Below are 24,929 nucleotides of genomic sequence, written 5' to 3'. Positions count from 1 at the left end.
AAGCGATTCTTCTGCCTCAGCCTCCCAAGTAGCTGGGATTACAGGCACACACCACCATGCCCAGCTAATTTTGTATTTTTAATAGAGACAAGGTTTCGCCATGTTGGTCAGGCTGGTCTCGAACTCCTGACCTCAGGTGATCTGCCCTCCTCGGCCTCCCAAAGTGCTGAGATTACAGGTGTTAGCCACTGTGGTTGGCAGTATGAGCTTTATGTTGACTTCAGATCACTTTTTATCTGCTTCTTGCTCTTTACTGCATGGATCCTCTGATGTCCAGTTTGCAAAGATCTCCCAAACAAGTTTGGTATCTTCTTAGTGCATGTAGGTTCAGCATGAACATGTTACATTGGCATGACCAAAGGTAGGATGGGGTTATCCTGGTATGTTCAACATGGAAATTCCGACAAAACAATCCTCCTCAAAATAATCCTCCTAATGAGAGGTTTGCTATCCTTAATTCATGAAGAGCTGCTTCAGATAAATAAAAGGCAAAAACAAGAAAATGAGCAAAAGACTTGAAAGCTGTTTGCCACTAACAATTTAGCAGTTCCAGTCCCAGGTATAGACTGTAGTCCCTGGATCAGTGCTACTTAAACTGCCAGTCAGTGGAATAAGGACTCTAGTACCAGAATGTAAAGTAGCATACTGCCCAACACTGTTTTAGGTCGCATAGAAGAATAAAACTATTAAGTAACAAAGGAATGATGGTTAGAGAAGGTCTAAACAAATTCTAAGGGAGATGTACCCACCACCACTTGGGGGAGATATACAGGGGCCTCTGAAGTATTGCATCTTATTTCTTGCTTTTCTTCTTTTTTTTGAGACAGTCTTGCTCTGTCACCCAGGCTAGAGGGTGGTGACGTAATCTTGGCTCACTGCAACCTCTGCCTCCCTGGTTCAAGCGATTCTCCTGCCTCAGCCTCCTGAGTAGCTGGGATTACAGGTGCCCACCACTGCGCCTGTAATAATTACAAAATACAAAAATTACGAATAATTTTTGTATTTTTAGTAGAGATGGGGTTTCACCATCTTGGCCAGGCTGGTCTCGAACTCCTGACCTCATGATCCACCGGCCTCAGCCTCCCTAAGTGCTGGGATTATAGGCATGAGCCACCATGCCCAGCCAGCATCTTATTTCTTAATAACCTGCTTAACTTGGTCTTGGTTGCAATTACTGTATTGCACATGTATTCTGTATGTTTTCCTTTGGTGAGTGGGGGACAGGCAGGCAATGAGTTCTGCCTTAAAGTTACCAAAATAGTGTGTCTCTTTAAAGGATTATTCCCTATGCTTAATTGTAACCAGGAAAGCTAGAAAATTTGAAATTAAAATGATTGTGTACTTCATGTTGTATTGTAATAGTCATCTTTAATGTTATCACATCTTAATTGCCCAAAGGGTTGTAAATACTTCACTCGTGTGCAGGTACACACACACTTTAGTAAACACACATTATCTCCAGAAAAACAAATTTAGTCTTCACACTGAATAGTCAAGACATCATTTTTAAGGGAGTCTAATTGTGTTAATTCCACATGCAAAAATAATATTGCTGTGAGAATTGTGTATTTCGTTTTCTCATTAAGCTACATTTTAATATTTATGGTGAGGTAGTTCATTGGGCAGTCTTTACACAGGCACTTCAAACTTAGCCTGTTGGGCTTATAACCTTTAGGATTTTTTGCCCCCTTGATTATTTCCAATTCATTCTTGTTCCTGTCTTTTAAAAGAATTCTTTATCTGTCACCTTTAGTTTTCTTTCACTAGGGTTACTCGGTTTTTTTCAACCTTATCACCTGAAAAATAATTTTTAGGGGTATGCATTGTGATTAATTACTGGCTTTCTTATTGAAGCAAGCCTTGTCCTGATTTATTCTGAGTACTCGATGTAGGCTGTTATTGTCTATCACTTATTTTGGGGTCCAGGGTGGCAGAAGTTTACCTGATCTTATGATCGCTCAGTTTATAGGATTTCCTACCAGTTTCAGTATGTAGCTTCCTGGAATTCTTTTGTAGTGATTCAGACCTACTCGAGGTCTCACATCTATAGTACCAGAGTCATTCTTTAGAAGCTTCTAGTGCTCTTCTGGTCAATTACTTTTAAAGGTATTCTATGTGGTAAGTAACATTTTTTGTTGTAGGTAGAATGCAGAGGGGACTTAAGCAACATTGTGTATTTTTAAAGCTGTGAGCTGGGTGCTAAATCATCAAATGCCTATGTAAAAATAAAAGTAGAAATGCACTTAGACATCTTCAGAGTAACAGTAATAGTATAAATTTCAGAATATCTTCTCATTTTTAATGAGTAAAAATCCTTTTAGAAAAATGGTTGATGTATTAAGGTTGGGTTTCCTGCTTAGGTATCTCTGAAACAGTATTCTCAACCTTTCAGCTCTCCCTGTTCTACTTCCAGGGAGGTCTTCACTTCAGAAATCCAAGACTCATATTCATCCAGCTTGGTGTCAAGTGGGCTGTTGCTGCCAGAATTATCTTGTGATTATTTGAGAGATGTATCAGTTTCTTCTGAAGTACAATCAACTGTAGAAGCCTTTGTAGCAGGTGTGTAACAAGGCAAGTGCCCAGCTGCTGCAGCCGCTACTCTTGGAGCTACCCTGTCGATGAACATGAGGACTCAGCGGCCTCATGAAAGGCTCCAGGGAGCAGTGTGTGGTTCTTTGGAGCCTTTTGTTTCTTTTGGCAGCTCTTCATGGAAAAATGTATTAACAAAAAACACCAATATGAAGGTGTGAATAAGGAATGTTACATATTTTTTCTTCTCAGTTATGAGTCTAAGAGGAAATTATTAATAAAAGTAGTATTATGGTTATACGCTACTGTATTAGTGTAAAATAACCTGAGCTTTCTCAACCTTATGTTAATAAGGTGGTTGAAAATAGCTTAAAAGTGCTTGTGAGTAGAGAATACTTTCTAGTATCTATTGATAATATCAGTCCTGTTTCTGATATGTAAGCCAGAAGAAGTGGTACAGTTTCTTTTGAGAATTATTTCCACTCAGAATTGCAGGGAGATCTTTGATGTATCACCTTGGTTTGAGTCTGCATTCTTAGTGGAGAGTATGGAGACATCCTGGAAAGAGTCCCTGTGGGGGTGTTTTTGTTTTTCTTTTGAGACGGAGTCTCGCTCTGTCGCTAGGCTGGAGTGCAGTGGCACAACCTTGGCTCTCTGTAACCTCCACCTCCTGGGTTCAAGCGATTCTCCTGCCTTATCCTCCTGAGTAGCTGGGACTACAGGTGTGTGCCACGATGCCTAGCTAATTTTTATATTTTTAGTAGAGATGGGTTTCACCATGTTGGCCAGGATGGTCTCGATCTCTGGACCTCGTGATCTGCCTGCCTTGTCCTCCCAAAGTGTTGGGATTACTCTGCTCCCAGCCCCCTGTGGTGTTTTGAGGTAGATTAACTTAGTGAACCTAGCATAAGGTATAAATTGCTCACCCCCAACACATGCACACTTATTTTCATGGTTGCTCCCTAGAACACACAGTGTCTAAGATTTTTGGTTTAACGTTGTCACCAATTAACTTTAATACCTCCTGAAAATGTTTTGGCAGAATATTTCTTAGTGCTTTCAGTAAGGCATAAATGTAAGAACATAAACCTTTCTTTTTGTAACAATGGAACCGTAAACTATTTTTGCTAATGTATTAAGAAAACTGCAAACAGTGATCCCAGAGGTATGATTTGAGCTGCTTTTTTAGGACTTTCAGTGAGATTGGGGCACAACATAGGGAAGACTTAAGCAGCCTACCTCACCCACCTACTTATCCCTTTTCAGCTGGAAATATTGGGTTTCCAAGTGGCATTTCATTTGAACAAAGAGTTCGTTGCCTCAAGATGTATTAGAAAATTTGACTAGTCATAGTCACTCACACTGGTAATATCAGCACTTAAGAGAGGCAGAGATGGGAGGATAGCTTGAGCCCAAGAATTAGAGACTAGCCTGGCCAATGTAGTAAGACCCCATTCTCCATAAAGATGACAAACAAAAAAAGAAAACTTGTTGCTGGAGGTGTTTGTGTTTTACAAATTCTTTTGAGGAATTAGCTTTTTTTTTGGCCTTTTGGTCTTTAACAGTAGCTGATAGTTGAGCTTTGCATTCACAGGCATGGGTAGCTTAATGACAGAGATACATTCTGAGAAATGTGTCTTTAGGTGACATTTCATAGGTTGTTTGAACATCATAGTGTACCTATAGAAACCTAGATAGTACAGCCTACGACACACCCAAGCTGTATGGTGTAGCTTACTGCTCCTAGGCTACCGTCCTGTGTATTGGTACTGAATACTGTTCACAGTTTAACACAGTGGTAAGTATCTGTGTATCTAAACACAGAAAAGGTACAGTAAAAATGTGGTATTATGAGACCACCTTCATGTATTTGATCTGCCCTTGTCAAAAACGTTATGCAACGCATGACTGTACATCTGGATTGCTTGCATATCAAAGTTATGGGCTTCTTTTAAGAATGTGAAGGAGCTGGACAGAGTGGCTCAAGCCAGTAATTACAACACTTTGGGAGGCCACGGTGGGAGGATTGCTTGAGACCAGGAGCTTGAGACCAGTCTGGGGCAACATAATGAGACACTATGAACAAAGAGTTCTCTACAAAAAATTAAAAAAATTAGCTGGACATGGTGGCATGTTCTGTAGTCCCAGCTACAGGGACTGACTCAGTGGAGGTGGGATTGAAGGCTGTGGTAGGAGGATCGCCTGAGTGGTTGAGGCTTCGGTGGGCTTTGATCATGCCACTGCACTCCAGTCTGGGTGACAAGAGTGAGACCTTTTCTCAAAAAAAAAAAAAGGAAAAATGTACTTACTTTTTCAATACACTTCCAGGGGTTCATTACCACCACCCCTAAGTTTAAGAACTCCCCACTCTTTGTTGTGAAGTCTTTTGTCCATTTGTTTCTGAGTACCTACTCTGGGCTAGGAATTTACAGCAATCTCAAAGCCTTCAAGAGAGCATCAAAGAAAATAAACCTCCATTAGAGCTTTATTGGGTTTTTTTTGTTTGTTTGTTTTTAAGAGATGGGGTCTCCCCTATGTTGCTCCGGCTGATCTCAAACTTCTGGCCTCACAAAATCCTGCCTCAGCTTCCCAAAGTACTGGGTTCAATCAACTACTTTATTGTAGTTCTCTGTGTAACGAAAGAAAACAAATGTTAATGTACTGCATATATGGATTCAGGTGATCCTTAATTCATTTTGTCAAGTACTGCCAGTATAGCAAATGAATTTTATTTCGTTTTTCCAACAGAATGACTTTGTCACTCAGCTGGGACTTGGTTAACAACTCTGCTGTTACTTCTGAAGTGACAGTTCCATTTCAAAGATGAATAGCGAACTCCACAAACATTTTATCTTTCCTTTAGAGGAGGTCATGTTTTTTACTATTTTTATTTATGTTGATAATGCCACTAAATGTCAACTGTTTTGGTTTAGCCTTCAGTTGATGTTTAAAATTATTTAGCTTCTATAAAAGTCTGATTTATAGTGACAAGAAGTTGGTCAGTGGTTGCCTGGGGTGGAGTTGGGGATTTGTTGCAAAAGGGACATCATATGAAGAAAGGCTACGTGTAGGCGTGATAATGTTTTTATACCAGTGTGAATAAACTTAGCATTTTTCAACAAGTATGGGTGTTCATATGTCTGAAAGGGGTTAGTTGATTATGTGGATATGTTAAAGTTCTTTTAAAGAGACAGAGAACTGTGTTGGATTTCCCCAAAAAAAGAAGTCCTGTGTTTTATAGGGATGGGGTGTTGGGGAAGCAGGGTTTTCATATTGTTTTAAATGTTTTGACATTGTTTGATCATTAGTAGCTCTAGAGCTAACCTCCTTAATTATTCCATTCCTCAGTATATAAATGGAGATAATACCGTCATTGTGGTTTTAAGGGTTAGGAGAATTAATATTGAATAGATGAAATACTTAGGCTGGGAGACTGCTATAAACATGTTTACTGTTAGATTTAAGCTAGCTTAGCAGGCAGTCAGAGTTGAACCTATGAAATTGCATGGTTTGAAAATATTTGGGAAAAAATATCTTTATCCATATCATCGTACTACTCTAGCAGAAGCTCTGAAGAATGTAGGGAGTCAGTGAGTAAGACTTTATCCAGTGGACCTGATGTTTTTATAAGTACTGAGAATCCTGACTGTTAAAGGAAAATTACCCTTCCTAAGAATACTATGGTTGTAGGAAATTGAGGTTTATCTTATCCTGACTTAAAAGCTAGGCCTTCTGTATTTGGCAGCAGTTGCGTGTTGTGGTCTATAATCAATAACCAAAGTTTTTCAAGTAAATACTAAATACTATGTATATATTAGACTATGATCAGAGACTTAGCAACTGAGATACAATTAAGTCCTCACTGAACATCATCAGTAGGTTCTTGGAAACTGCAAATTTAAGTAAAAAGACGTACAGCAAGCCCTCAAATAACATTTCATTATAATGGTAAGAAAAAAATGGTTTCGTTTTACCTCTTTTACTTAAAAGATGCAGTTTGCAAGAAGCTGTTGACATAAAGTGAGGACACTATTTATTTATTTATTTTCATTTCAAAGTATTTTATTTTGGCCAAAAGTCTTGATTACGTATTTTTCATTTATTAATAGTAGGATAAATGAAAACTGGCTGCTATGCCAAAAAGGTTAGTGATGCTAAACTTAACAGGAAGTTTTAACCTTATTTTCTTGTATTTATCTTTTTAAATGAGTGACCTTTATTTTTTAATTGTTCTTAGTACTCAGTTGAATATCCCCCCAAAATTGGTGCTTTAAATTGCGTAAAATAAACATGTATTCTTAGCCTAAAATCCCTATTTTCTGGGCACAGATTTACAGCAGTCCTATTATAACAACCTTTAGAGAATGTGCAGGCTGGCCGGGCGCAGTGGCTCAAGCCTGTAATCCCAGCACTTTGGGAGGCCGAGACAGGCGGATCACGAGGTCAGGAGATCGAGACCATCCTGGCTAACACGGTGAAACCCCCTCTCTACTAACAATACAAAAAACTAGCCGGTCGAGTTGGCGGGCGCCTGTAGTCCCAGCTACTCAGGAGGCTGAGGCAGGAGAATGGCGGGAACCCAGGAGGCGGAGCTTGCAGTGAGCTGAGATCCGGCCACTGCACTCCAGCCTGGGCGACAGAGCGAGACTCCGTCTCAAAAAAAAAAAAAAGAGAATGTGCAGGCTGTGATTTAACTTCACTGCATAAGTATTAGGTCTATTCAGATAGGCCTCAACCTGGTAAAATAAAAACATCCTCAACTTTTCAGTCTGTGTTATATGGCATGAAAGAGATCTGATGAGTTGCACTGAATGTAGTTAGCTTCTTGAAAATGAAGCTGTTAGTGTTTTAAAAATTAAAACTGAGTATTTGTATTTCATGAAATTTGACTAATACAGCTTATTATTAAGGACTGTTTCGGTGCAGCCAAAATGCTGACACTTTTAAGAACCATTGGAATGGATTACACTTTCAGAACAGTGGCCATCACCCAAGGGTGAACTCTAGTTTGGGGCATTGGGGAGGGTGGAGGGGGGTGGCAGGGGGAATCAAGGACACAGGAAAGACTGTGCAGGTTTTAAAATAGGCTACAAGACAGCTGGCCAGTGCCATTATTAATGTGGCAACCAGAAATTAGTACCAGATATTAAGTAGTATCCTGTCTAGTGGACCTGTTTTATCTCATTTATGTTGAAGTTATTTCCTAAAGTAACCTAAGGACCAGTGAAGTTCAACAAAGAAGATAAACCTATATGTCAGTATGTGCTGCCTCAGGACAATGAGTGCTTGGGTGGAGTGGGCAGGTTTATTTTATTGATTTGATTGGAGAGGGGTAGGATTTAGCTTAAAGCCATTTTAAAAATCAGATTTCTTAGTAACTGGTTCAGGATGTACAGATACCTAACTTACAAATGTAGTTTCTAATTATGTTGTTTTTGCATTTCTGGTAATTGACAGCTTAATTTAGCTCTAGTCTAGCCAGCACTGAAACAGATGTTTTTAATTTATATGCTTTATTTATTTATTTATTTATTTATTTATTTTTACAACAACCTATTGAATAAATAACTAAGATAGTTAACTGAGGTTTAGAGAAATTGACGTAGATTCTCCTAAATGATACAGCCAGAACCAGGTCTTTTGACTCCTAGTCCAGTGATTTCACCGAAGCAACTCACCTCATAACATTGCTAACTTGATGTAGCTAGTACTATTTTAGCTTGAGATAAGGCCTAGGCAGTCTGTATCAAAGCTTCAGATTGTTCCCTCAAGCCACCCTCCACCCTCACCCATTTTTATTGCCTTCACCTACTTGGGAATTTTTTGTTTTTTTTAGGAGAGACGGAGTCTTGCTATGTTGTCCAGACTGGTCTCAAACTCCTAGGCCCAAGCAATCCACCGGCCTGGGCCTCCCAAAGTGCTGGGATTACAGGCATGGGCCACAATGCCTGGCCAGGACTTTTATTTATTTGTAAGACATTTATCTGCAATTACCTGGCAGTGCTATTATGTGGCTGACAGGATATTGGAAGTTGAGACTGGTATTTTGATTTCTTGGCTGCAGATACTTACTTCACTAGGTTTCTTTACTCTTAAAATGGGTAAAATTAAGTGTGTTACAGGCGTACAAAACAAGATAATAATACAGATTGGGTCTGCAACTCTGTAAATAAGGGGACCATATAGGCTTGTAATATATTGTGTATGTATGTGAGTTACCCCTTCAAATTATATTGACCTTTTTGGGTGAATGTATTTTAATTCATGTATTTGCTTTTTTAAATAGGCGTTAAAGGAAATTAATAATCTGATGTTTCTGAAATTGTAAAATGATTGCATACATTCCTCACTAAATTAGGCACTTAGCACACTTTCATTGACTCGTACATTATGTCTATAGGAATAATACAGACTTGTATAACTTATATTTTGACAGTTTGTTGCATATTCTAAGGACCCAGACATAGGCTTGGTGGCCCGTCTCTTGTCTTTCCTGGTTTATGACTTTCGGCTTTGTGGAATACGGCTGAGATGAAAGGATTTATTGATGATGCAAACTACTCCGTTGGCCTGTTGGATGAAGGAACAAACCTTGGAAATGTTATTGATAACTATGTTTATGAACATACCCTGGTAAGTGCCACTTCTCATACAGTGTTGTCATTTTCCAAGCTCTGAAACATGAATGCTTTTTAATTTCCAAGATGGTAATCTGATTAAAAGTACTTGGTTCAGATGTTATCTGATTTAACTTGACCTTCATCCCCCACACCCATTCCCCTTGAGTAGTGATCCATTTTTTATTCCCATCCACATTATTTAAAAATCCTAACTAGCCGGGCGAGGTGGCGGGCGCCTGTAGTCCCAGCTACTCCGGAGGCTGAGGCAGGAGAATGGCGTAAACCCGGGAGGTGGAGCTTGCAGTGAGCTGAGATCTGGCCACTGCACTCCAGCTCGGGCGACAGAGCAAGACTCCGTCTCAAAAAAAAAAAAAAAAAAAAAAATCCTCCCTATGGCCCTTTTTCCCTGCTATGCCTTTTAGCATCTGGCACCCAGTTATGTTCTGTTTAATCTGTTGATGTGATGCCAGCCAACCTTCTAATCAGTACATGGCTTCTTATTTTTCTCAATTTTCTTTTTTCTTTTTTTTTTTGGAGACGAGTGTCACTCTGTCACCCAGACTGGAGTACAGTGGTGCGATCTTGGCTCATATGCAGCCCTCGCCTCCTGGGCTCAAGCATTTCTCCTCCCTCAGCCTCCTGAAGTAGCTAGAATTACAGGCGCACACCACCACGCCTGGCTAATTTTTGTATTTTAGTAGAGACGAGGTTTCACTGTGTCGGCTGTGCTGGTCTTGAACTCCTGATCTCAGGTGATCTACCTACCTCAGCCTCCCAAAGTGCTGGGATTATAGGCATGAGCCACTGTGCCCGGCCTCAATTCTTTTTTTTTTTTTTTGCTTCTTTGTTTGAGATGGCTTCTTACACTGTTGCTCAGGCTGGAGTTCAGTGGCATGATCTCGGCTCACTGTGACTTCTGCCTCCTGGGTTCAAGCAATTGATACAGGATCCTTATGCTTCAGCCTCCTGAGTAGCTGTGATTACAGATGTGTGCCACCATGCCCAGCTAAGTTTTTTTTTTTTTTTTTTTTGAGATGGAGTCTCCCTTTGTAGCCCAGGCTGCTGGAGTGCAGTGGCACGATCTCGCCTCACTGCAACCTCTGCCTCCCAGGTTCAAGCGATTCTCCTGCCTCAGCCTCCCGAGTAGCTGGGATTACAGGCGCCCGCCACCATGCCCAGCTAATTTTTTGTATTTTTAGTAGAGATGGGGTTTCACCATGTTGGACAGGCTGGTCTCGAACTCCTGACCTCAGGTGATCCACCTGCCTCGGCCTCCCAAAGTGCTGGGATTACAGGCATGAGCCACTGCGCCCGGCCTCAGTTTTTGTATTTTTAGTAGATGGGGTTTCGTCATGTTGGCCAGGCTGGTCTTGAATGCCTGACCAACATGTGATCTGCCTGCCTCGGCCTCCCAGAGTGTTGGGATTACAAGTGTGAGCCACTGCGCCTGGTCTCAGTTGTATTCTTCAGTGGATATTAATTTACTTTCAGATAATCTTGGTTGTGTATGTTCATTGAGAATTTGATAATTTATCCTGAATGCTTACTCTCTACTGCTCCAGGAGTCAACTTCTACAGAATCATATACTCACTGCTACTTAAGGTGATTTTTTTTTTTTTTTTTAATTTTTGAGACGAAGTTTCGCTCTTGTTGCCGAGACTGGAGTGCAGTGGTGCGATCTCAGCTCACTGCAACCTTGGCCTCCCTGGTTCAAGCGATTCTCCTGCCTTAGCCTCCCAAGTAGCTGGGATTACAGGCGCCCGGCACCAGGCCCAGCTGATTTTTATATTTGTAGTAGAGACAGGGTTTCACCATGTTGACAGTCTGGTCTCAAACTCCTGACTTCAGGTGATCCACCCACCTCGGCCTCTCAAAGTGCTGGGATTATAGGTGTGAGCCACTGCACCCAGCCTGGTAAACTTGGTAAAAATAAAAACATCCTCAACTTTTCAGTCTGTGCTATATGGTGTGAAAGAGATCTGATGAGTTGAACTGAATTTTTTTTTCATATTAGACTTAAATGATACAATCTTTCTTTATTGGAGAAAATTTCCTATATTCCACCAAACTTGTTAGAGAATTGTTTTTCATGTTACTGGTGTTCAGTAATCGAATATCCAAAATTCTCTCCTTCTCTTGACCGTAAGTCTACAGACGTGTTCATCTTCCCCTCATCCTAGCAAAAATCCCTTTGTCTTCCTCTGCCATTCAACTGCTGAAAACTTGACATATTGGTCATGAAACTTGTCATATTGGTCATGAAACTTGTCATACTGGTCAACCAATTTCTGCCAAGTCATTCTTCAGTCAGTTGCCACTGGCAAGCTCATAGTCAAATTTTTATGATTGTTCTTAATCACTTAACTTTATTCTTCTGACTTTTTACAACACTTTTCGGGGGTCAGATATAATCTTTGAAATATTCCTTTCATGCCACATCTAAATTATCCCACATTTAGTAACGTTCAATGAGGATTAGTCCTCAACCCTATTCTCTGCTGGTTCCGGGGTGACACTTCTGTGTTCTCTGAGTCATTCAGTCCACCTTTTGTTTGTGCTTTTAACCTTGGTCTTGCCTCCATCATGTCTTTGTATTCATCTCCTCCTCCATTCCCACTATCTATCCGTCTTTGCACGTCATTATAGTGACTTCCTAACTTATCTCCCTTTTCATTGTCCTATTGTTTACCTAAGCCTGCTTAATTTTGTTGAATATTCATTAAATACAAGGCTTCCCTGCTCCCTAAATTTGTGTTTCATTGCCTACTGAGAATTTTCTGGACTCACATCATGCCTAAGATAAGGAAGGAAGCTGAATACCTTGTTTCATCCCATTTCTCTTGGTGGTACCCATAAATACCTTGTTTTTTCCCAATCAAATTAAATATAAACTTTTTGTCTCCAGAATACTATAGATTATCCATAACTTGGGAGGATGGATAACTTAATACAACTGTTAAAATTCTGCTGCATATAATGTGCATTTTGCATTTATATCAGTTGGGCACTGTATTCTAATAACATTTTTAAATACTGTGAATTAAAGAGGTCAAAACAGTAACATTGTCTTCATGGATTCTCAAACAGTATTTGGATGTTGTACGTCCTAAATAAGATTTTTTTGCCTGCTATCTAACATTGAGTAATATATGTTCTGTTCAACAAGCATAAGTCATCTTTCTAGTTCTAGAATAGCCACAACTTTAAGGAAGATTATTCTTATTCAGGCTTATCTGATATTTGGTAGACTTACATACTTTTAAAATGTAATCTTGACGTCTCCATGTGCAGACTAACAACCTTGTCTTTTTTAAAATGGTTTCCTGATCGGGCACGGTGGCTCATACCTGTAATCCCAGCACTTTGGGAGGCCTGATGGGAGCATCTCTTGAGCTCTAGGAGTTGGAGGCTGTAGTAAGCTATGATTGCACCACTGCCCTCCAGTCTGCTACAGAGCAAGACCTCAACTCTGAAAAAAGTAATAAAATAAGAGGTTTCCCAGTGAAGATGGTCTCTTATTTTACCATGTTATCTTAAGGTGCACTTTTAATGTTGATATATAGCTTTTGTTTAGCATTTCTTCTTACTGTATTAGGAAATTATATCCTGAGCTGCCAAAGTATTTTAAACAGTGGGGGAAGCATGGGAGAAAATAGGTTTCCTTTCTTCAACTGTCAAAAAGTAAAATCAAGGGAGTTTCATTTTGACTTTCGTCACTGTAATTGATAATAGTTTTTTTTTTAATCTCAAAGGGGAGAATATTTTATATGCTCATGTATACAGCACAGCAAAATAAATGGAAGAAAGAACAAATGTATTCAGTCTTTTTTAATGTTTACTAAATCAGTTAACAAGCTTTAAATGTACTACTGTATGTAAATATATGTCTTGGCCCATATATTTGTGTAGGAAAGATGTTCTTTCCTATTTTGATACTTGATTTTTAATGGTTTTTTGTTCATATTTGTCTTTTTTTCATAACCATGATAGACAGGGAAAAATGCATTTTTTGTGGGAGATCTTGGAAAGATTGTGAAGAAACACAGTCAATGGCAGAATGTAGTGGCTCAGATAAAGCCATTCTACACAGTGAAGTGCAACTCTGCTCCAGCTGTACTTGAGATTTTGGCAGCTCTTGGAACTGGATTTGCTTGTTCCAGTAAAGTAAGTATTTTTCATTTTTTAACTAAACTGAACCATTTAATAAGTTAACTTAATGTAGTTACAGTGGTTAGAGAACAGATGCAAGGAAGCTAGACTTTGGGATGGAGTTTTGAAATAATTGTTTAAATCTGCAGCCCTATGTTGGAAAATTACAAGCTTTGCTTTTCTTTTTTTTTTTTTGAGACGGAGTCTTGCTCTGTCACCCAGGCTGGAGTGCAGTGGCATGATCTCGGCTCACTGCAACCTCCGTCTCCTGGGTTCATACCCTTCTCCTGCCTCAGCCTCCTGGGTAGCTGGGACTACAGGCGCCCGCCATCACACCCAGCTAATTTTTTGTATTTTTAGTAGAGACGGGGTTTCACCATGTTAGCCAGGATGGTCTCGATCTCCTGACCTCAGGATCCACCCGCCTTGGCCTCCCAAAGTGCTGGGATTATAGGCGTGAGCCACCGCGCCCGGCCAGAAAATTACAAGCTTTTAAAGTGCACCAATGAAAGGGAAGTTTCAGTGTGATGAGCCTTTGAAACGTTTTATCTTTATTAATTGAAAACTTTAATTTGTTCCTCATTCTTAGGCTAGAGCTACTTCTAGGCCAAACTATAGCACATATCTAAGGTCTGAGATGTCTTTGGTGCTTCTTTTTAACAATGTTAGGCCAGGAGCGATGGCTAACACCTGTAATCCCACCACTTTGAGAGGCTGAGGCAAGAGTTGCTTGAGCCAGGAGTTTAGGACCAGCCTGGGCAACATAGTGAGACCTCATCTCACTTTTTATTTATTTATGTTTTTAAATAAAAATATTGGTTTGACTAGGCACAGTTACTCACACCTGTACTCGTAGCACTTTGGGAGGCTGAGGCAGGAGGATCACTTGAGCAGCCCCAGAGATGGAGGCTGCATTGAGCTATGATTGTGCCACTGCACTTGAGCCTGGAATACAAAGAGTAAGACCCTGGTTTTAAAAGGGGTGGGGGTAATAGTAGTAGAGGAAGTATTATCAGAATATGAACTGTGACATTATGTATTCTTAATTTAACCTCATTTTCACAGAATGAAATAGCTTTAGTGCGAGAGTTGGGTGTATCTCCAGAAAACATTATTTACATAAGTCCTTGCAAGCAAGTGTCTCAGATAAAGTATGCAGCGAAAGTTGGAGTGAATATCATGACATGTGACAATGAAATTGAATTGAAGAAAATTGCGCGTAATCACCCAAATGCCAAGTAAGTATAAAACTAAGTACTTGAAAATATTACTTACCACTTAGAGGGTTGGGTTTGTCTTTTAGCTGGGAAGAAGGAGCATTTGTGGTAGGGCAATGATGTCTGTATCATAATTACAACTTATTTAAAGGTCCTCTATGGGAAACACTAGTAGCATTTTATTGGCTCTCTACCTTTGATCCTTCGTGTGGAATTGGGATTAAAAAAATTAAGGGCAGTTTGGGGATATAATTTTGTAATCTTCAAGGAATCCTTGATAGTTGGTGTGATAATCAAATTAGGGCCATGGCTATATTTTCATTATTTCTGTAACTGAGTTTTGTAATGTTAGGAACAGGATATGCTGTGGTCAGCTTTTCTTCCTGTTTAGCTGAGGGTTTAATCTACCCCAGGCCATAGTTCTTAAATGGTCTTTACTGACAGTGTCTTCGAAGCCTAGTCCGTAGATTTGGGGAGTTTTGTTTTTAAGGCTAATACTTTTCTTTTTGAACGTGAAGTTTACATTTTTTACTTACACCTTCATGCACTCAGAGGAATTCTTTTTTTTTTTTTTTTTTTTATTAGAAAGTTTACCTTTTTTAAGGCTGGGTGCAGTGGCTCACACCTGTAATTTCAGCACTTTAGGAGGCCGAGGCCAGTGGATCATTTAAGGTCAGGGTGGCCTGCGCCTGTAATCCCAGCTACTTGGGAAGCTGAGGCAAGAGAATCCCTTGAACCCAAGAGCCGGAGGCTGCAGTGAGTCAAGATCATGCCACTGCACTCCAGCCTGGGCAACAGAGCAAGACTCCCTGATAAGGTTTGCCTTTTTAAAAGCAAAAAGATTTAAGGTAAATATTTAGGTTTTCACAAACTGGTATATCAAGAGGGCTTAAGAATATACTAAAAGCATATTGAATTATGCAGTTGTTGGCTTACTTTTTTAATGAGTTACGTATGTTTCTGAAAATGTACTGTATCTGTGTTTTCTTTGTATATACATAATTTTCATACTGACTTTAATGGTGTACTTAAGATATCCTGACAGCATTGATTACTCTGGTAAATCTTTGTGTGGATGAAAACCTTGTTGGGAAAATTTTAGGGAACCACTTGTTTTTCTGAAAAATCTTGTTCTGTGATCCTTTGAAGACAAGCTGTGATTTGTGATGTATGTTAGATTGTGGACTGGCACCTTCTTGATGGAGCTGATTCTAACCTTAGAATAATTTTTGCTTTTATCAGTCTTGTCCTCTAATTACCAGATGAGAGCCATAGCTATATTTTCATGGCCACATTATTAACCTTCTTAGTTTATGTAATTAATACATCCATAGGAAAAGAGTTATACAAAAAGAATTTGTATATTTGTAACTTCTAGCAGTTTGTCATTACTCAGCTCCTGAAATTAAAGAAATGTAATCAGTCTTGGTCATCTTGTCTTGATTGTCATGGTTTGGAAGGAAATACCAAATAGATTTGAATCAGTAGACTAGAAGGCTGCTGTTTAAACACATAAAATAATTTTTTAAAAAAGCTTTCTAAGTTGGGCGCAGTGGCTCATGCCTGTAATCCCAGCACTTTGGGAGGCCGAGGCGGGTGGATCACTTGAAGTCAGGAGACCAGCCTGGTCAACATGGTGAAACCCCGTCTCCACTAAAAGTAAAAAAAAAGTTAGCTGGGCGTGGTGGTGCACTCTTGTATTTCCAGCTACTTTGGGAGGCTGAGGCAGGAGAATTGCTTGAACTCAGGAGGCACTCTAATGAGGCAGAGGTTGCAGTGAGCTGAAATTGCGCCACTGCACTCCAGCCTGGGCGACAGAGCGAGACTCCATCTCAGACAAAAAAGACACCTATTTTTTTCCAGTTAGAAACCTGCTGGCATGTAACTATGTTAGTAGGAAGAATGTTTGCAGTAAGCATGGAGGTTTAGCTAGTTAGCACAATCAAAGAAATTTGAAGACATTTAAAGCCCTGATATTTTTATTGAAAGACAATGATGGCATTGCTATTCAATTTAGTCTTCCTAGGTGGATTTATGGACTGATGGACTTCATTTGAAAGTAATGTCGTCTTTCATTACAGAGCCCAACCAACTCTTGATGCTACAACAGAGTCTTAACTTGCTGCATTTTCCAAAATCCCATCCTTGTAAGCTTTATGCTTTAGGCCCTAATTGCTAGTTTTTTCTCTATACAGGATTGTTTTTCATTAGGTTCACTTGATTCATCCGTCGCTGGATTTGGGGGCACTGGCAACATAATCAACACACTTCCTACAATCTTCAGGCTTCACATGTGCTGATGATGATGTAAACCAACTCTGCCCCAATCATCTCCCCTTCTCTTAGGGTCTTACTACATATTGCAACAGAAGATAATATTGGAGGTGAAAAGGGTAACATGAAGTTTGGCACTACCCTGAAGAACTGTAGGCATCTCTTGGAATGTGCTAAGGAACTTGATGTCCAAATAATTGGGGTTAAGTGAGTATTTGTTTTAAACTTTTAAAACTGAACATTTTACGGTGATAGCCTGTCTTTCTGGTTATTGATTTAAGACTTTATTTGCATGAAATCTAAGACGCAATTTTTTTTTTTTTTTTTTTTGAGACGGAGTCTCGCTCTGTCGCCCGGGCTGGAGTGCAGTGGCCGGATCTCAGCTCACTGCAAGCTCCGCCTCCCGGGTTTACGCCATTCTCCTGCCTCAGCCTCCTGAGTAGCTGGGACTACAGGCACCAGCCACCTCGCCCGGCTAGGGTTTTTTTGTATTTTTTAGTAGAGACGGGGTTTCACCGTGTTAGCCAGGATGGTCTCGAACTCCTGACCTCGTGATCCGCCCGTCTCGGCCTCCCAAAGTGCTGGGATTACAGGCTTGAGCCACCACGCCCGGCCAGACGCAATTTTTTTCTAGTCTTTTAACACCCATGTATGTGTTTTCTTTTTAGTTTAGGCAAAACAAGTATGCCTTGTCCCTTTTCATACTGTTTTGCAACTGTATCTCCTTCCCCACAATAAAAAGAATAGCAAATAATATTTTGATTCGGGTTAGTGCAGAGTAACTTAAATCGCCACCTTTTAAATTGGATGGGAGGGGATTTGCTAGAATTCTTAAGGAAAATAAAAGTGTCAGGCCTTTTCCTCCTTTTAATTCCTCTGGGGAATTTCAATAAATTAGACTTTGCTTTAGCCTTTTAATTTTATGTGTGAGGAAACCAAGACTCCAAGAGGTTCAAAGACTTGATTATATCCTCAGAACTAATTACAGACATAATAACACTAAGCCCTAGATGTTGTTTGCCAGTCCATTGCTATTCTTACTAAAGTAAAAAGGTCTTGCTTTTTCAAACACTCACAAAGATGTATAGAGTCCCCACTGTTAATAGTTTATTGTGTATCTTTAATTTTATTATTTAGTTTTTGAGATAGTATCTCATTCTATCTCCCATGCTGGAGTTCAGTGGCATGATCACGGCTCACTGCAACCTCAAAGTCCTGGCTCAAGCAGTCTTCCCGCCTTGGCCTCCCAAAATGCTGGGATTACAGGTGTGAGCCTCTGTGCCTGACCTTACTGTGTATCTTTCTATTCTACTTTGTACATAAATAGATGGTAGTCTTTTAAACGAAGAATTGGATCGTGCTGTGCCCTACACAATAGATAACATTCCATGTCAGTCTAGTTTGAATTCTGCCTTAGGTGACAATATTGACACATTTGAGAGTTTTGTTCATATTTCAACTAAGTTTTAATTTAAGTTGACATAAAAATTAAAAATTAATGAAGTACTATCTCAAGTAGATAAAGGGAAAAGAAAAATTGGGCTTTATGGTGTACAGTTCTATGGATTTTAGTACTTGTGTAACCACTGCCACAATCAGGAAGTATTCTGTTCTGAAACTTTATCACTAGTAATACTAGTGAATAATAGTAATACTGTTACTCAACTTGATTAATGTTAATTTATATTTATTTCATAACAGACACATTTTTGTATTTGGTTGGGTAAAAGTGAATGTTCAATTTTATGCTCAACTGAATGTGATACGATTTTGTACTGCTTGTTACTTCACTATATAAACATAAAAGCACCACATATACATAAAAGCACACCTTATTGTATAACTGCAACAGTACTGATAATTGACTTATTGTTAAGAATTTTTGTTTATAGAATTACAGTTTTATCTTGGCATTGCCTTTTCTAAAAAGCTGGTACTGTAACTTTGGTTAATTAGAGGCTGATGCTTCTAATGGTTTAAGTATTTGGTAAAGTTAATGTGGATACTTAATGGTATGAATATGATGAATGACAGTTGAAAGAAATTACAGGAGATGTCTCTAAAACTTTCTGCTCCTTTAAAGTTATTATTCTGTGTATTTCAGATTTCATGTTTCGAGTACTTGCAAAGAATCTCAAGTATACGTACATGCTCTATCTGATGCTCGATGTGTGTTTGACATGGCTGTAAGTGCTTTCTTTAAATTATTTTGATATTTTAGCCAGGATGTTAAGTTAAAGACTAAGTATTGTTTTCTGCCTGTGTGAATTACTCTGACTACATTCAACGTCACACACCTCATTTTTATCACATAAGCATTCAGAGCTCTATACAGTCACACCTTTTAAGCGGGTAAAGGAGTGAAATAGTAATTGACTTGCATAAGTCTAGAAGAGAGTACAAATAAAATCAAAGAGCATACCTAACATTGAACCAATCTGTTTCTATCAGTAAAAAACCAAGAACTTGCTGTACTAAAGATCAGAACAGATATTTACCTCCCTAGGAGGGGGTTTTTTAAATGTTCTCATATCCATTACAATTTGGAAAAGCATTTAAATAATTTTTTTTCCATCTGTAGGGAGAAATTGGCTTTACGATGAACATGTTAGACATTGGTGGAGGATTCACAGGAACTGAATTTCAATTGGAAGAGGTAAACTTTTCAGTAGATGACATAACAGAATAATTGCTTTCTTTGCTACTTAAGTGGTGGATGTGTAGAGCAGGATTTTTACAATGGCAGAAAGTAAACCCTGTAACGTCTCTTTAAAATTTTATTCTTAGAAAATATGGATACTTAATGGTAGTTAGTAGACCTAGCTAACTTTGAAAAGTTTGATAGAATTCTTTGAACATTATCATGGAACATTTTCTATTTCAGTTGTGTTTCTATACTTAATGGCACAAATGATTTAATACTTAGAAAACTTCACTACTACCTTTTTTGTTTTGTTTTAAAAAGGGTCTTCCTGTGTTGCCCAGGCTGGAGTGGAGTTGTGCAATTATAGCTCACTGTAGCCTCCAACTCCTGGGCTCAAGTGATCCTCCCGCCTCAGCCTCCCAAGCAGCTGGGACTTAAAAAAAAAAAAAAAAAAAAAAAGTCTTTCTGTATTGCCCAAGCTGGTCTTGGAACTCCTGGCCTCAAGTGATCCTCTTGCCCCAGCCTCCCAAAGTTTTGGGGTTACAGGCGTGAGCCACCACTCCCAGCCAACTTTAGCACTTAGGCCAGATGCACGTCACACCTGTTTTCTCACCTTCCTGCTCTGCCCTCCTTCCTTCCTTCTGCAATATCTAGAAACTATGATTTGAAAATTTTGCTTCTGTTTTTAGTGATCAAGTATAGAAAAATGACTTAAAAAAAAAACAAAAACAAATACCAGTAGGTATTTGTTATTAGAACTATCTATTTTTAAAATTAATGCCATTCTGATAGTTACAAAATAAACTGACTTGAAAGCATGCCTAATTAATTGCTTGGAGATAATTACGAAGTTGCTAAGGTTCATAGTCTGTGATTGGAACTGCTCCATTTTCCTAGAAGATTTTGTTAATATCAGTTTCTGAATGTTACGAATTATCTGATCTAATATTGAGATCATAATGTGGCATTTAAAATCCACAGGTAAATCATGTTATCAGCCCTCTGTTGGATATCTACTTTCCTGAAGGATCTGGTGTTAAGATAATTTCAGAACCCGGAAGCTACTATGTGTCTTCTGCATTTACACTTGCAGTTAATATCATAGCAAAGAAAGTTGTTGAAAATGATAAATTTCCCTCTGGAGGTAAGTTATGAAGTTCATAGTTTTATTTGTGTTGGTAGATAATTGCAGTTAGTCTGGAAACGAACAGATGGTCATGAAGTTGTAGGTGGTTTTCAGCTTTTAAAAATCTTAAAGCTGGCCAGGCGTGGTGGCTCATGTCTATAATCCCAGCACTTTGGGAGGCCGAGCCGTGTGGATCATGAGGTCAGAAGTTCGAGACCAGCCTGGCCAGTATGGTGGAAACCGCATCTCTACTAAAAATACAAAACTTAGCTGGGCGTGGTGGCGCACACATGTAATCCTGGCTACTCAGGAGGCTGAGGCAGAAGAATCACTTGAATCCGGGAGGCGAAGGTTGCAGTCACCCAAGACCATACCACTGGACTCCAGCCTGGGCGACAAGAGTGAGACTCTGTCTCAAAAAAAAAAAAAAAAAAAAAAAAAAAATCTTAAAGCCAAGGTCCCATTCCATAAGACTTCCAAATCCAACTTTCTTGGTACTGATGTTTAGATATGTGTGTTTTTGATAAATATCTACCAGATGATTAATTCTCATCCATTATTCTCTTCTCCTTTTCTCACATGGATCACAGGGAGGCTCTGTTTTCATACTTTCTTACTTAAGGGCCACAAAGCGTGCTTGTAATCTAACTCAAGTCAAACCAACAAAAAGGCACTAGACAGTCCCATCTCGTTGGCTAATATTATTGTAGGAAATACTGTTTTACATTAACAAGCCTTTTTTTTTTTTTGACTGTGGACTGATGCACATCCCATAGGAAAATGGTCCATTTTCCCAATATTACCTTATTTTCCAGCTTTTGTTTTTCCTTGTTTAGAATCCAGTCCAGGACCGCATTGAATTTGTCATTTCTCCTTGAATCTGGATAGCTTCTCAGCTCATTACTTTGTATTTTTTAACTTTGACATTTTCGAAGAGTAGAAATTTCATAGCTGATCCTTAGTTTGGGTTTGTTTGATGATTCCTCGTGATTATATATATATATATATATATATTTTTTTTTTTTTTTTTTTTTTTTTTTTTTTTTTTTTTTTTTTTTTTTTGAGATGGAGTCTCGCTCTGTCTCCCAGGCTGGAGTGCAGTGGCACGATCTTGGCTCATTGCAAGCTCCGCCTCCTGGGTTCAAGCCATTCTCCTGCCTCAGTCTCCCGAGTGGCTGGGACTACCGGCACCTGCCACCATCCCTGGCTAATTTTTTTGTATTTTTAGTAGAGACAGGGTTTCACCGTTAGCCGGGATGGTCTTGATCTCCTGACTTCGTGATCCACCCACCTCGGTCTCCCAAAGTGCTGGGATTACAGGCGTGAGCCACCGTGCCCAGCCGTGATTATATTTTTTAGGCTATGCATTTGGGGCATGAAGTCCACTGAAGTGTTAGTCTATTATTCTCACTTCATCATGTTAGGAGGCACATGATAGTGGTCTGTTCTAATATTGATGATGCTAGGTGTTTTTTCTTGTTTTGTCGCCCAGGCTGGAGTACAGTGGCTCCATCAGGGCTCATTGCAGTCTCAACCTCCTGGCTTAAGCAGGCCTCCCACCTTCAGCCTGTTGCATAGCTGGGACTACAGGCCTATGCCACCATGCCTGGCTAGGTTTTTTTCTATTTTTATTTTGTAGAGGGTTTGGTCGTGTTTCCCAGGCTGGTCTCAAACCCCTGAACTCAAGTGATCCACCTGCCTCAGCCTCCCAAAGTGCTGAGATTACAAGCTTGAGTCAATACACCTGGCCTTGTGGTGATTTTTTTTTTTTTTTTTTTTTTTGAGAGAGAGTTTTGCTCTTGTTGCCCAGGCTGGAATGCAGTGGCATGATCTTGGCTCACTGCAACCTCCGCCTCCTCCTGCCTTTCTCAAGCGATTCTCCTGCCTCAGCCTCCCGAGTAGCTGGGATTACAGGTGCATGCCACCACGCCCAGCTATTTTTTTTTTTATTTAAATGCTAGTTTTGAGCACTTATTTAAGGTTGTGTCAGGCAGGTTTCTCTCCATTGTGAAGTGGCAAGTTAATTAGAGACTGTAAATAAACTACCTGTTTCTAACCAGATTTTCACCCCATTAGTTTTAGCATCTATTGATAAATTTCTAACTTCATTATTGTTTATATTAGCCTTTACTTAAAGAATATCTTTTCCTTCCCTCCTGTTTATTTATGAGTTTAGACTATTAGATCTTTATTCAATATGTTTATATAATCTATTACTCTCATTTTTCCCTTGACATGTCTCCGTTATTCTCTGAGCACTTCTTTTTTGGTATATCAAGATGTTCCAGGCTCATTTTAACCTTTTTCTGCCTTAGTCCGGTAATCAGTTGTTTTTCCAAGGAGCCTTGGTTTGTTTTTTGTGGCGAGTGATAAAGCTGAAAATGAGTATTGGTTGTGCTAAGAGTAGAGGAGCTGTGAGTAGAATGGGCGTTTTCAAAGGTTTCAGAGTGAGGTGAGAGGATCTGTTGATTCCTGAAGCTCAAACCTGCGGTGAGCTGTGATCACACCACTGCACTCTAGCCTGAGTAACAGTGAGACCCTGTCTCAATACACACACACACACACACACACACACACACACACAGAGATTCCCACTAGCAGTGTATACATGTGAACTCGGGTTGCTCCTCATGCTCTTTGATAGTTTGTATTGTCAGTCTTTAAGTTGATCCAGTCATAGGTTGGTGGTAATGGTATCCCACTGTAGTTTTAATTTGCATTTACCTGATGACTAATGATATAGAGCACTATTTTCTTTTTCTTTTCTTTTTTTTTTGAGACAGGGTTTTTGCCCTGTCATCCAGGCTGGAGTGAGTGGCACAATCTCAACTTTTATTTTTAATTCCACATTCAAACACATATTTAATTACTTGTGCATATATTGCCTTCCTCTTACTGATTTGAAAAGAAACTAAAAAGTGTTTTTCCTTGCTGCTTGATCTTTTTCCTCTTTTTTTGAAACAGCAACTATCAGAAAGGCTTCAAGAATCTTAATACTTTTTTTTTTTTTTTTTTTTTGAGATAGGGTCTCATTCAGTCACCCAGGCTGGAGTGCAGTAGCGCAGTCTTGGCTCACTGTCTCACTGTAACCTCTGCCTCCCGGATTCAAGGGATTCTAGTGCCCCAGCCTCCCCAGTAGCTGTGATTACAGGCATGCACCACCACACCTGGCTAATTTTTCTATTTTAGTAAGTTTTGCCATGTTGTTCAGGCTGATCTTGAACTCCTGACCTCAAGTGATCCGCCCACCTCAGCCTCACAAAATGCTAGAATTTTACAGGCATGAGCTGTCGCATCCAGCCATAGAGCACTTTTTTCTTGTGCTCATTGGTTATCTTCCTTTGTGAAATGAGTAGTCTGTGTCTTTTTAAGTTTAAATAGTTTGAGAAATGTGAAAATTACATTTATTTGTTTTATATGAGCCATTTTAGTAAAAATTCATTTTCCCCTTTCCTGTTTTATTCCAGTAGAAAAAACCGGAAGTGATGAACCAGCCTTCATGTATTATATGAATGACGGTGTTTATGGTTCTTTTGCAAGTAAACTGTCTGAGGACTTAAATACCATTCCAGAGGTTCACAAGGCAAGTTTTATCAGAAATATTAAAACCTATTTGGCATTTTATAAACTGAGCTGTTATTTTTAAGATGCTTCCCAATTTTTTGAAAAACATTTTAGAATGGGGAAAAATGCCCCTTTTGAGGATTTGCGTTCTTCTGGTGGAGTCCCTTTTTTAGTTTGTTGCCTTTAAGTGGAGTTAATGGTACCAATTAGGCTTAAGGAGCACCCTGCCCTTGGCTCTAGGTCTTTTTTCCATGAACACATTGGATCTGAGACAGTGAAAAATACTTACCTACCCACAAATTCAATACCTACATAAGTATGAGTAAAAATTGTAAAACTTTTCCTACAGAAATACAAGGAAGATGAGCCTCTGTTTACAAGCAGCCTTTGGGGTCCATCCTGTGATGAGCTTGATCAAATTGTGGAAAGCTGTCTTCTTCCTGAGCTGAATGTGGGAGATTGGCTTATCTTTGATAACATGGGAGCAGATTCTTTCCATGAACCTTCTGCTTTTAATGATTTTCAGAGGCCAGCCATTTATTACATGATGTCATTCAGTGATTGGTAAGGTGATTTTATTTTAAGGCAGGTGGGATATTTGAACTGTCCTTGTAGACTTGCTAATAAGTTTTAATTCTGTGATGAATGCTAAACTTAGAGGTACAGTCATATATTGCCTGTACAGTGTGGTTGCTTAATGATGGGAATTTGTTCTGACAAATGGAACATTAGGTGATTTTATGACGGCATAGTCTACTACATAATCTAGGCTATGTGGTATATTGCTCCTAGGCTACAAACCTAT

General features: G+C 39.4%; 1 protein-coding gene across 10 annotated transcripts in view; it reads left to right on the top strand.

Annotated features, from left to right (window-relative positions):
- Positions 1-24,929, top strand: part of AZIN1 (antizyme inhibitor 1) — a 40,635-nt gene that overhangs the window by 13,026 nt on the left and 2,680 nt on the right. The window contains exons 3-12 of one of the 10 annotated variants that reach the window (XM_026454974.2): positions 2,414-2,559; positions 8,966-9,162; positions 13,141-13,314; positions 14,365-14,537; positions 16,863-16,997; positions 18,895-18,976; positions 19,372-19,446; positions 20,416-20,578; positions 24,031-24,143; positions 24,474-24,688. In XM_026454974.2, the coding sequence (XP_026310759.1) occupies positions 9,061-9,162; positions 13,141-13,314; positions 14,365-14,537; positions 16,863-16,997; positions 18,895-18,976; positions 19,372-19,446; positions 20,416-20,578; positions 24,031-24,143; positions 24,474-24,688 (1,232 nt within the window). In that variant the 5' untranslated portion in view covers positions 2,414-2,559; positions 8,966-9,060. Of the gene's footprint in view, positions 1-2,408; positions 2,572-8,965; positions 9,163-13,140; positions 13,315-14,364; positions 14,538-16,711; positions 16,998-18,894; positions 18,977-19,371; positions 19,447-20,415; positions 20,579-24,027; positions 24,144-24,473; positions 24,689-24,929 lie in introns of those variants that run through there. The other 9 variants (XM_023225523.2, XM_026454977.2, XM_026454975.2 and 6 more) reach the window with 9 other exon arrangements.

Source organism: Piliocolobus tephrosceles, chromosome 7 (assembly GCF_002776525.5).
Source record: "Piliocolobus tephrosceles isolate RC106 chromosome 7, ASM277652v3, whole genome shotgun sequence".
Lineage (NCBI taxonomy): Eukaryota > Metazoa > Chordata > Mammalia > Primates > Cercopithecidae > Piliocolobus > Piliocolobus tephrosceles.
This window is presented reverse-complemented; position numbering and strand designations above follow the sequence as displayed.